The sequence below is a fragment of the Nerophis lumbriciformis genome, linkage group LG11 (assembly GCF_033978685.3).
Source record: "Nerophis lumbriciformis linkage group LG11, RoL_Nlum_v2.1, whole genome shotgun sequence".
NCBI lineage: Eukaryota > Metazoa > Chordata > Actinopteri > Syngnathiformes > Syngnathidae > Nerophis > Nerophis lumbriciformis.
Window position 1 is genome coordinate 1,718,932 of NC_084558.2, and position 14,147 is coordinate 1,733,078.

General features: G+C 39.2%; 1 protein-coding gene across 1 annotated transcript in view; it reads right to left on the reverse strand.

The window, feature by feature from the left end:
* mmp25b (matrix metallopeptidase 25b) overlaps window positions 1-14,147 on the reverse strand; it is a 67,324-nt gene that overhangs the window by 16,688 nt on the left and 36,489 nt on the right. The window contains exons 10-12 of the mRNA XM_061967877.1: window positions 11,776-11,858; window positions 7,799-7,931; window positions 834-981 (exon numbers count right to left, since the gene is read on the reverse strand). Of these exons, the coding sequence (XP_061823861.1) occupies window positions 834-981; window positions 7,799-7,931; window positions 11,776-11,858 (364 nt within the window). The remainder of the gene's footprint in view (window positions 1-833; window positions 982-7,798; window positions 7,932-11,775; window positions 11,859-14,147) is intronic.

The window sequence follows — 14,147 nt, forward strand, 5'->3', positions numbered from 1 at the left end:
GCATAAGAACAGAAGTACTTAAGTCAGTGGTTCTTAACCTTGTTGGAGGTACCGAACCCCATTAGTTTCGTATGAGCATTCACCGAACCCTTCTTTAGTGAAAAATGAAATGTTGTTTTTTTTTCAAATTCAAGATAAAGTTATATGTTTTTGGTAACACTTTGGTATGGGGAACATATTCTAAGTAACAAAGGCTTAATTTAGAGTTATTTGGTTAGGGTCAGGGTTAGGGGGTTAGGCTTATAATAAGGCCATGCCAAATAAGGCATTAATAAGAACTTAATAATGACTAGTTAAGAGCCAATATGTTACTAATTTGCACGTTAATAAGCAACTAATTAATGGTGAATATGTTCCCCATACTAAAGTGTTACCATGTTTTATTACTGGTGCACAAAATGAACCGTGCATGAACATCACCTTGTTCGAACAACAAAACCAACACAGTGCATAAACTCCCAACACATTACACACCTGCAAATCAGTCAGCAGTTGCCGCATCCATAATACGCCGATAGGGAGAAGTTTGTATTTTCACGATGAGTCGGGTGTGTTTTGACCTCCGCCGAACCCCTGAGGCCGACTCACCGAACCCCTATGGTTCGATCGCACCCAGGTTAAGAACCACTGACTTAAGTCGATGGGAGAACATGCGGAAGGCTCGCAGTGACAGACTTAAGTCAAGGGCGAGAATGATGCTCAGTCAGAATCTGCACGGTTGCGCATGTTTTTTTGCTTAAGCACTCGGGAGAACACTTTAGGTGCCTTAGTGCAGCTTTGTTATTGTTGCTAATGTGTGTGTCGTCCCCTATTTGGCATATGAATCCACACACCTCCATGTGAGGTCACTCTTGTGCCACTTATATCCTGACAGCGCATATCTTCTCCTCCTCCTCCTCCTTTTCTTCAACATGTCCTCGCTTCCGACTATATCAGGTAGAGAGCATCGCGGTGTGGACATGAGCCGCAGAGTTTCGCCATCTGCAAGGGAATAAATGAAAAGAATTAGAGATTTAGAGATTTAAATGCGTTAAAATGTAATATCGGAAATTATCGGTATCGTTTTTTTTATTATCGGTATCGGTTTTTTTTAAATTATTAAATCTACATAACAAACACAAGATACACTTACAATTAGTGCACCAACCCAAAAAACCTCCCTCCCCCATTTACACTCATTCACACTCATTCACACAAAAGGGTTGTTTCTTTCTGTTATTAATATTCTGGTTCCTACATTATATATCAATATACAGGTAAAAGCCAGTAAATTAGAATATTTTGAAAAACTTGATTTATTTCAGTAATTGCATTCAAAAGGTGTAACTTGTACATTATATTTATTCATTGCACACAGACTGATGCATTCAAATGTTTATTTCATTTAATTTTGATGATTTGAAGTGGCAACAAATGAAAATCCAAAATTCCGTGTGTCACAAAATTAGAATATTACTTAAGGCTAATACAAAAAAGGGATTTTTAGAATGTTGGCCAACTGAAAAGTATGAAAATGAAAAATATGAGCATGTACAATACTCAATACTTAGTTGGAGCTCCTTTTGCCTCAATTACTGCATTAATGCGGCATGGCATGGAGTCGATGAGTTTCTGGCACTGCTCAGGTGTTATGAGAGCCCAGGTTGCTCTGATAGTGGCCTTCAACTCTTCTGCGTTTTTGGGTCTGGCATTCTGCATCTTCCTTTTCACAATACCCCACAGATTTTCTATGGGGCTAAGGTCAGGGGAGTTGGCGGGCCAATTTAGAACAGAAATACCATGGTCCGTAAACCAGGCACGGGTAGATTTTGCGCTGTGTGCAGGCGCCAAGTCCTGTTGGAACTTGAAACCTCCATCTCCATAGAGCAGGTCAGCAGCAGGAAGCATGAAGTGCTCTAAAACTTGCTGGTAGACGGCTGCGTTGACCCTGGATCTCAGGAAACAGAGTGGACCGACACCAGCAGATGACATGGCACCCCAAACCATCACTGATGGTGGAAACTTTACACTAGACTTCAGGCAACGTGGATCCTGTGCCTCTCCTGTCTTCCTCCAGACTCTGGGACCTCGATTTCCAAAGGAAATGCAAAATTTGCATGGTTGGGTGATGGTTTGGGGTGCCATGTCATCTGCTGGTGTCGGTCCACTCTGTTTCCTGAGATCCAGGGTCAACGCAGCCGTCTACCAGCACGTTTTAGAGCACTTCATGCTTCCTGCTGCTGACCTGCTCTATGGAGATGGAGATTTCAAGTTCCAACAGGACTTGGCGCCTGCACACAGCGCAAAATCTACCCGTGCCTGGTTTACGGACCATGGTATTTCTGTTCTAAATTGGCCCGCCAACTCCCCTGACCTTAGCCCCATAGAAAATCTGTGGGGTATTGTGAAAAGGAAGATGCAGAATGCCAGACCCAAAAACGCAGAAGAGTTGAAGGCCACTATCAGAGCAACCTGGGCTCTCATAACACCTGAGCAGTGCCAGAAACTCATCGACTCCATGCCACGCCGCATTAACGCAGTAATTGAGGCAAAAGGAGCTCCAACCAAGTATTGAGTATTGTACATGCTCATATTTTTCATTTTCATACTTTTCAGTTGGCCAACATTTCTAAAAATCCCTTTTTTGTATTAGCCTTAAGTAATATTCTAATTTTGTGACACACGGAATTTTGGATTTTCATTTGTTGCCACTTCAAATCATCAAAATTAAATGAAATAAACATTTGAATGCATCCGTCTGTGTGCAATGAATAAATATAATGTACAAGTTACACCTTTTGAATGCAATTACTGAAATAAATCAAGTTTTTCAAAATATTCTAATTTACTGGCTTTTACCTGTATATCAATACAGTCTGCAAGGGATACAGTCCGTAAGCACACATGATTGTGCGTGCTGCTGGTCCACTAATAGTACTAACCTTTAACAGTTAATTTTACTCATTTTCATTAATTACTAGTTTCTATGTAACTGTTTTTATATTGTTTTACTTTCTTTTTTATTCAAGAAAATGTTTTTAATTTATTTATCTTATTTTATTTTATTTTTATTTTTTTAAAGTACCTCATCTTCACCATACCTGGTTGTCCAAATTAGGCATAATAATGTGTTAATTCCACGACTGTATATATCGGTTGATATTGGTATCGGTTGATATTGGTTTCGGTAATTAAAGAGTTGGACAATATCGGAATATCGGATATCGGCAAAATGCCATTATCGGACATCCCTAAAAATAATAAATACTCTAAGTACAGTCTGTCCTCGAAATATGTTGCGATGTACTAATCAGCGTCCATGAGTATTAAATCTAAAGATTTAGTAATTATTTTTACCCACTTTTCTCTCAATAAAAAATAAACAAGTGAATACAAACAAATGTAAACGTTTACAAAAATTAAACTGTGCCAAAATAGACCACCTGACATATTACTTTTTATCATTAAATTTGTGTTTTGTTTATTTGAAGGACAATGTGCAGTTACATTAAGAAGATGGCTGCACCAGATTTAGCACCATGCTAATTTGCATCTGTAGTCCTTTTATGGCGCATTTAACATTACACAGGATTAAGAATACACAACATCTGGGTATCTGTTTATATTTTATTTTATTTCTGATTACTATTGTTATTAATGTATTATTATTTATATTTCTTTTCTTTTCTTTTTTCTTTCTTTCTTTGTTTATTTAATTGATGTATTTGTAGATATTACTTTGTTTTTGTTGTTGTTTCTTTCTTTTTTGGGGGGGGGGTGAGTGGTATGGGTGGGATATATAAACAAAAATATTTTGACATTTAGGGCAGACAATAGATATATATGATTGATGTGAATATAATGTAATGGATAGGAATGTCTGATGCTGGATGTCAATAAAAATAAAATGGAAAAAAAAAAAAAAAAGAATTCACAACAAAGTCAAACTTTTGTTCCCTCAATTTTAGCACAAACTTCTTTGATGTGATTAATTTGATACACTGACATTGTTTATGTGTTGTTGCCATTGAAACTATATGATCCATCCATACATACATTTTCTAGCGCTTGGTCGTGGGGGTGCTCGAGCCTATTCCAGCTTCACTCGGGCGGAAGGCGAGGTACAATCAACCTATCCCCAGGTGCATGTCTTTGGAGGTGGGAGGAAGCCGAAGGGCCCGAAGGGAACCCACGCAGTCGCGGTGAGAACATGCAAACTCTACACAGAAAGACCCCGAACCCGACCCTTATTGTGAGGCACCTGCATTAACCCCTATTCCACCATGCTGCTTAGAAACTATGATGTCTGGGGGAAAAAATCAACTACACTGCAAAAACTGAAATCCAAGTAAGATTAAATATCTCAAATAAGGGTGATATTTGCTTATTTTCTGTCTGATAAGATAATTCTTCTCACTGAGCAGATTTTATGTTAGAGTGTTTTACTTGTTTTAAGTGTTTTGGTCCTAAATGATCTCAGTAAGATACAGAGGTGTGGACTCGAGTCACATGACTTGGACTCGAGTCAGACTCGAGTCATGAATTTGATGACTTTAGACTCGACTTGACAAAATGTAAAAAGACTTGCAACTCGACTTAGACTTTAACATCAATGACTTGTGACTTCACTTGGACTTGAGCCTTTTGAATTGACATGACTTGACATGACTTGCTACTTTCCCCAAAACCCAAAGATGAAAAAGTTATTCGGGAGCGCTCCGTATTTTTCATTGTGTACTTGTCTATCAGCGTTGCGTGTGTCAGCTGGTGTGCTCTCAGTACAACAGCCAATCAAATTAGATCTACTTTGTTTTCATCACACAGCATTCATCCAATCAAATTGCAGGACAACCAACGAAGAAGACATGTCCAAACCACACGCCAGTGAACAAAAAATGATACCTAAAATAATTTCGTTTGGGTATAGAAATTACGAGGTGGTCAACACAAAACGGTTTGCAGTATGCAACACATGCGGTTCGAAAATGACTGATGGAGAGGCAACAACGTACTTCCAACTTCGTCCGGCATTTGAAGTTGCACAAAGAACGGTAAGTTTTGAATGTAAGATAACGTTTATTGGCTAAGTAACGTGACTTTTATTTGCTGTGTAGTTAAATCAGTGAGGCTGTAAACTCACTGCTAACGTTATAACGTTATTGCAAACACGGGAATCTGTTGCAGTTCACTACCTTATTCATTCTTTTTGTTCAGTGATTTTTTTAAGCAGGGTTACGTTAGTCAATATATCACACGTAACGTTAGACGGCGGTCAGCAGCACCGCGTATTTTAGCCACCTAAAAAAAGACAAAAATAGTAAAATAAAGGTCAGTTAAAATGTATACTATATTATGAATATGTGTACCGTTTTAGCTAGCTTTCTGACATACTGTTGGTTGTTTACCTCAGTGGTCCCCAACCACCGGGCCTGCGGCCCGGTACTGGTCCGTGGATCGATTGGTATCGGGCCGCACAAGAAATAATTTTAATTTTTTTAATTTTTTAAATTTTTTTTATTTTTTATTAAATCAACATAAAAAACACAAGATACACTTACAAGTAGTGCACCAACCCAAACCCCCCCCCCCCCCCCCCTTTTGTTCTGGGCATTGAACATGAAGACTCTTCCTTCACTGTTCCGAGTGGCCACGAGAGTCTTGGCAGTGCCTGCCTCCAGTGCTCCAGTGGAGCGAGTTTTCAGCCATGGTGGCATCATACTACACCCCCATCGTGCACAAATGACTGACAGACTCTTGGCTAATTTGGTCTTTTGCAAATGCAATGCAGCATAGGGCCCTGACATATAAAAAGTACAACTTTTTTGTTATGTTCACGTATATGTCATGTTTTTTCAATGTTAACACTTTTGTACAAATAAGTACATTTGCACTTTATTTTTCAATGTGTTTGTTCTGTAAAGGAATGAGTTAATGTTTAAAATGACTGGTTAATAGTGCTATTATAAAGTGCAATGTCAGCACAATTTTCTTTCCTGCAATTTAAAATGCACTTGTTTTAATAAATAAATACAGCGTACACAAATAAAGCATACACAATCTGTGTTAATATATTAGTCTGTGGTTAAAAGGACTTGAAAGGACTCGAAACTCAAAATGAAGGACTTAGGACTTGACTTCAGACTTTCCAGTCTTGACTTTAGACTTGACTCGGGGCTTGCCTGTCTTGACTCGGGACTTGACTCGGACTTGAGGGCAAAGACTTGAGACTTACTTGTGACTTGCAAAGCAATGACTTGGTCCCACCTCTGGTAAGATATTACAACTTGTTGTTGAGATTTTTATGACCTATATTGAGTAAAACATGCTTGAAACTAGAATATCAAGTGTTGCAAAGCTGTCTCATCAACACTCACAAGTATAAAACTACTTTTTTGAAGTAATAATTTCTTACTTCAAGCATGAAAAAAAAAAATCATGATTTGGACACAATTGTGTCTCATAATTAAAACAGATGACAGCCAAATGGACTTTGCTGTTTTATTTTCAATGAAACAATAGAAAAGACGTACTCATATAGTAGTACAGTTGGCACAGTACAGTAAACTGACAGTTAATATTGAAACATTTAACATGTGACATTTCAAACAATTTTGAACAGAAATAGATCGTGCACATTCAGATAAATTCTTCAAAATTACAATAAAAAAAAAGTGTCCGGGGGCGGAGCTGTATATATGCGCACTAATTGACTGAAAGAGGGTTAGGGTTAGGGTTAGGGTTAGGGTTAGGGTTAGGGTTAGGGGTTAGGGTTAGGGTTAGGGTTAGGGGTGGGTTAGGGTTAGGGTTAGGGTTAGGGTTAGGGTTAGGGTTAGGGTTAGGGTTAGGGTTAACCCTAACCCTAACCCTAACCCTAACCCTGTCACTTGGCGCGATGATGTCATGTTATCGATAGAAAAATGCATTTTTAGACCATATGATTTGCCTGAGCGGCTAGGAGACCCCGAGAGTAACAAGCGGTTGCCTTGTTGCCTTTCCATTAAGAACAATAAATTAATTTTTGATATAAGTTGGCTGGTCTGAAGAAATGTAATGCCGAGCGCATATCATTATGTCAAGATAATGGCACTAGCATTTACTTCATTTAAGAATATTTTTCAACATATTGAGCAAAAAAATCTCTTTTTTTCCAACCAAGAAAAGTGCACTTGTTATTAGTGAGAATATACTTATTTTAGGGTATTTTGGGGTTTATTGAAGTTAGATAATTTTACTTGTTTTGGAAAGTCTTGACCAGCCAAATGTTCTTGTTCTATTGGCAGATAATTTTGCTTAGTTCAAATAAAATACCCCTCATTTTTTTTCTTTTTTTCTTGTTTTTGAACACTGACTTTTTGCAGTGTAAAACATGGTTTAACACAAATGTAAAAACTCTACATTAACAGCAATATAAAATAGTAATGAATATAAAATGGCAGTAAATATGAAAGGATGGATTAAAAACCTTAATTATACAAACTATATTTGATTGCATGCGATGTCATATTTCACTTTGCATTAGAAAACTTATGGTGGATATTAGTGGCTTTAATTTTAAGTTAATGCTCCTATTAGTCTAACCCCCATTGTTTTGTTTTTTTAAAGAAATACATATACATTTTTATTTGACAGCAGCTGATGACGTCTAAACCTAAATGTTGTTGTTTTCGTTTCTCTCTGACTTCCATGAATCACAGTTATCAATATTAGGGGCCCCTGCAAACAGGGAAGTGTGCATGTTTTGTCCCATTTAAGAGTTGTGTTGGTTGAAGTGAAACCGCATAAAACAGGAAGTTAGAGGCCTCATATGAGGAGTCTTTACCGAGCACGCCGGTTTCCCTCACGCCACCAAATCTCTGCATGATGCGAATGGCCTTCTCGATGCCCTCCTTGGTCTGCAGCTTACTAGTCCGCGGGTCGGGAGGAGGAAGGTAGCCATACCTGCTCAACCAATCCTGCAGGATGCAAAGCGGAGACAATAGGAAGTGTGTTAATTTTGGTTTCCTCCAAACATGATAACCACAGCAGAAGTTAAAGTATAGTTTCTAGTGAGTTACTTCACTTCCTTTCACATCCATCAGTCTCTCAAATGTTTAGAGATGTTTGATTTGAGCATTGTCTGCCTTTGGTCGTTATTGTTATTGCACGATTGTGTCCCTGTTGTTGAGAGACTTGCTAAATGGCATAACCCATGGGTGTCCAAACTCCGGCCCCTGGGCCAAGTGCGGCCTGTCGATGTCTTCAATTTGGCCCACAAGACATAATAAGTTTATGACATAATGAGGTAAGGAATCTTACCCACAGGGAGATTGCATTCATTTTCATAGTCTGAGAATTTTGAAATTGCCATTATGTCGCTATCGGGTGGATAACAAGAGTAATTCAGGTCAATGACCTTGAATTATGCTTTGAACATAGGTGATCACTTATAGGACCCTTCCTTAGGCATGATAGAAACAGGAAAATCCAACCAACACAAAATGACAACAGACATGGTCACACATAACACAACCCGCTCACTAAACTTTGTGGAAATTATTTAAAAAAATGTCCATGCACCATAAACATTTTTTTAATGACACCCATTTAAATGAATTTCAAAGCATGATGGAAAAAAGGCAAGACACTCTTCACAGTCACACTTCTCCATGTTTGGTGCATTTAGCTGCTTGATATTTCTGATTGATTAGAAAACGGTTACTTTCACATCATTTTATTTTCTAATTATATTAATTATACATCCATTATATTAATATAATATGTACAGATACATAGGTATAGACCAGTGGTGTCAAACTCATTTTAGATCGGGGCCACATGGAGAAAAATATACTCCCAAGTGGGCTGAACTTGTAAAATCACGACACGACAACTTAAAAATAAAGACAACTTCAGATGGTTTTCTTTGTTTAAAAATAGAAGTACATTCTGAAAAGGTACAAATCCTAATGTTGTTGGGGTTTTTTTTACACTTCCATGTTGCGGTTAATACTATTCTATCTTTATTTGTTGTTATTTATATTTTCTGAATAAATTATGTGATAATGTTCATCAGTCAACTCATTGGTGTTAATTTTCAATCCATCAAAATAAAAAAAATTATATCAAAATCAAATTACAGTATGTCATTTATGCAGTTTGATCATTTTCCTCTACTGATGTATATGTATATATATATATATATATATATATATATACAGGTAAAAGCCAGTAAATTAGAATATTTTGAAAAACTTGATTTATTTCAGTAATTGCATTCAAAAGGTGTAACTTGTACATTATATTTATTCATTGCACACAGACTGATGCATTCAAATGTTTATTTCATTTAATTTTGATGATTTGAAGTGGCAACAAATGAAAATCCAAAATTCCGTGTGTCACAAAATTAGAATATTACTTAAGGCTAATACAAAAAAGGGATTTTTAGAAATGTTGGCCAACTGACAAGTATGAAAATGAAAAATATGAGCATGTACAATACTCAATACTTGGTTGGAGCTCCTTTTGCCTCAATTACTGCGTTAATGCGGCGTGGCATGGAGTCGATGAGTTTCTGGCACTGCTCAGGTGTTATGAGAGCCCAGGTTGCTCTGATAGTGGCCTTCAACTCTTCTGCGTTTTTGGGTCTGGCATTCTGCATCTTCCTTTTCACAATACCCCACAGATTTTCTATGGGGCTAAGGTCAGGGGAGTTGGCGGGCCAATTTAGAACAGAAATATCATGGTCCGTAAACCAGGCACGGGTAGATTTTGCGCTGTGTGCAGGCGCCAAGTCCTGTTGGAACTTGAAATCTCCATCTCCATAGAGCAGGTCAGCAGCAGGAAGCATAAAGTGCTCTAAAACTTGCTGGTAGACGGCTGCGTTGACCCTGGATCTCAGGAAACAGAGTGGACCGACACCAGCAGATGACATGGCACCCCAAACCATCACTGATGGTGGAAACTTTACACTAGACTTCAGGCAACGTGGATCCTGTGCCTCTCCTGTCTTCCTCCAGACTCTGGGACCTCGATTTCCAAAGGAAATGCAACATTTGCATGGTTGGGTGATGGTTTGGGGTGCCATGTCATCTGCTGGTGTCGGTCCACTCTGTTTCCTGAGATCTAGGGTCAACGCAGCCGTCTACCAGCAAGTTTTAGAGCACTTCATGCTTCCTGCTGCTGACCTGCTCTATGGAGGTGGAGATTTCAAGTTCCAACAGGACTTGGCGCCTGCACACAGCGCAAAATCTACCCGTGCCTGGTTTACGGACCATGGTATTTCTGTTCTAAATTGGCCCGCCAACTCCCCTGACCTTAGCCCCATAGAAAATCTGTGGGGTATTGTGAAAAGGAAGATGCAGAATGCCAGACCCAAAAACGCAGAAGAGTTGAAGGCCACTATCAGAGCAACCTGGGCTCTCATAACACCTGAGCAGTGCCAGAAACTCATCGACTCCATGCCACGCCGCATTAACGCAGTAATTGAGGCAAAAGGAGCTCCAACCAAGTATTGAGTATTGTACATGCTCATATTTTTCATTTTCATACTTTTCAGTTGGCCAACATTTCTAAAAATCCCTTTTTTGTATTAGCCTTAAGTAATATTCTAATTTTGTGACACACGGAATTTTGGATTTTCATTTGTTGCCACTTCAAATCATCAAAATTAAATGAAATAAACATTTGAATGCATCAGTCTGTGTGCAATGAATAAATATAATGTACAAGTTACACCTTTTGAATGCAATTACTGAAATAAATCAAGTTTTTCAAAATATTCTAATTTACTGGCTTTTACCTGTATATATATATATATATATATATATATATATATGTATATGTATAAAGTTAAAGTACCAATAATTGTCACACACACACGAGGTGTGGCGAAATTATTCTCTGCATTTGATATATATATATGACCACATTTTTTTAGCTCAATGTGGCCCCCCAAGTCAAAACCCCTGGCATAACCGAAAAGAGGGTGTGGGTGGCAGGAAAAATAAGAACACACTGATGTGGTCATGAGTCTATGGTGAAACAGGAAAGACGTAATTACCTTAGAAGTCATTTTGCAACAAGCCCTTCCCTATACCGTTCCACCACAAGCAAACAGTAGGTGACAAACCACAAACACGTTGTTGACCAAAAAAAAAAAAGGTTTTAAGTTAATAAATAAATGACTAAAACAATGTACAATACATTAGAAAAATCAGAACACTTTTCGTTAATTCGAACGACAAATAAAACTGTTGAATAAATTCTTATAATAATAAAAGGTTAAAAAAAATAAGAACACACTTTGTTCGGTTAATTCAGATGACAAAATAAAACCAGAGTAAATGGAAACCAAAATAATTAATTAAATGGAACGTTTTTGGTTTTTTTAATTCAAATAGCGCATGAAATAAATAAAGTTAAATATAAAAACATCTAAATGGTTTTAGACAGAAACGGGATAAACTCTAGCTCAACCTTTTTTTGAAACGATAAAATGTCCCTTATATATCACTTAAATAATTATTTTGAATTAAGTGGTATACAAAACAACAATCATATAAAAAAACAATACAATTAAAAGGTGCTCCAGCTCCTCAAACAGGTTAATCACTTATGAAAATGGATCAAAAAATAAAATAAAAATCAGTTAGGATGAAATTTGATTTTGGCTATTTAGATTTTTAGATTCAGGATCAAATATTGTAACCAGCTGTCAAATAAAATATGGTGTCATTCGAAACAAAGCGAGGCAGTTCGGGCAGGTGAATGCACTTAACATCACAGTCACATTAATGTACTTTCATCGACACTCACCACTGCTCTGCTGTACTGCTCAGGCGCAGCTGATGCACACGCGGCCAAACTCAGAACCATCCACTGTAGATCCATGGCAATGGCTGCAGCAAGAAACATTTCTTAGTCATACTGTTTTTTCCCCCACCATGTTTCTAACAATAAGAAAGGAAACAGCAAAACTCACCGTGGAGTCTCCTCTGAAGCTGTAGTCTGTTCTCCTGAGACTAGGATGGGCTGATCGATAGAGCCTCTCAGTCTGCCTCTCTCTCTTTACTCAAGTTCCTGTGACAGCCCACCCCAACACACGCCACCCAACCCATGCGAGCATCATGTGATAACTGAAGCCATTGAAGAAATGACTAATGCACTGGAGCGTAAAAGATATGCAGTTGGTATTTTTATTGATCTAAAGAAAGCCTTTGATACCATTAATCATTCAATTCTACTAGATAAAATGGGAAGATATGGAATTAGGGGGCTGGCTGGTGACTGGTTAAAAAGTTATTTAACAGGCAGGGTACAGTTTGTTAAAATGGGTCAATTTTTATCTGATACTCTTGGCATTGCTTGTGGTGTCCCCCAAGGGTCCGTGTTGGGGCCAAAACTGCTTAATGTATATATTAATGATATGTTTAATACATCCAAAGTACTGAAATGTATACTATTTGCAGACGACACAAATATATTCTACAGTAAACAGTAAACACAGAACTAAACATAGTAAAAAAAATGGATGGACACAAATAAATTATCTTTGAATATAATTCCATCCATCCATCCATCTTCTTCCGCTTATCCGAGGTCGGGTCGCGGGGGCAGCAGCTTAAGCAGGGAAGCCCAGACTTCTCTCTCCCCAGCCACTTCGTCCAGCTCTTCCTGTGGGACCCCAAGGCGTTCCCAGGCCAGCCGGGAGACATAGTCTTCCCAACGTGTCCTGGGTCTTCCCCGCGGCCTCCTACCGGTGGGACGTGCCCTAAACACCTCCCTAGGGAGGCGTTCGGGTGGCATCCTGACCAGATGCCCGAACCACCTCATCTGGCTCCTCTCGATGTGGAGGAGCAGCGGCTTTACTTTGAGCTCCCCCCGGATGGCAGAGCTTCTCACCCTATCTCTAAGGGAGAGCCCCGCCACCCGGCGGAGGAAACTCATTTCGGCCGCTTGTACCCGTGATCTTGTCCTTTCGGTCATAACCCAAAGCTCATGCCCATAGGTGAGGATGGGAACGTAGATCGACCGGTAAATTGAGAGCTTTGCCTTCCGGCTCAGCTCCTTCTTCACCACAACGGATCGATACAGCGTCCACATTACTGAAGACGCCGCACCGATCCGCCTGTCGATCTCACGATCCACTCTTCCCCCACTCGTGAACAAGACTCCGAGGTACTTGAACTCCTCCACTTGGGGCAAGATCTCCTCCCCAACCCGGATATGGCACTCCACCCTTTTCCGGGCGAGAACCATGGACTCGGACTTGGAGGTGCTGATTCTCATCCCAGTCGCTTCACACTCAGCTGCGAACCGATCCAGTGAGAGCTGAAGATCCTGGCCAGATGAAGCCATCAGGACCACATCATCTGCAAATAGCAGAGACCTAATCCTGCAGCCACCAAACCGGATCCCCTCAACGCCTTGACTGCGCCTAGAAATTCTGTCCATAAAAGTTATGAACAGAATCGGTGACAAAGGGCAGCCTTGGCGGAGTCCAACCCTCACTGGAAACGTGTCCGACTTACTACCGGCAATGCGGACCAAGCTCTGGCACTGATCATACAGGGAGCGGACTGCCACAATCAGACAGTCCGATACCCCGTACTCTCTGAGCACTCCCCACAGGACTTCCCGAGGGACACGGTCGAATGCCTTCTCCAAGTCCACAAAACACATGTAGACTGGTTGGGCAGTTGAATATAAATAAAACTAAAATAGTGATGTTTGGAAATCGCAACATAACGTCTGTACAGAAAATAAGTATTGATGGTACCCAAATTGAAATCGTAAATGAGAATACATTTTTGGGTGTAATAATTGATAGTAAACTGTCATGGAAACCTCATGTCAGACACATTAAAACTAAAATCTCCAAAAGCCTCTCAATTATAAACAAAGCAAAACTATACCTCAGTGAAAATGCACTCTGTACTCTATACTGCACCTTGGTACTCCCATTCCTTACATACTGTGTTGAAGTATGGGGGAATACTTACCACAACACAATTCATCCTCTGATCATACTACAGAAAAGAGCAGTGCAGATCATTCACAACGTTGGTTATTTAGAACATACTCATAATCTGTTTATGCAATCAAAGTTCCTCAAATTTGATGACCTTGTTAAATATAATACATTAATAATTGTATATAAACAAATTATTGCCGCCTAATCTACAACG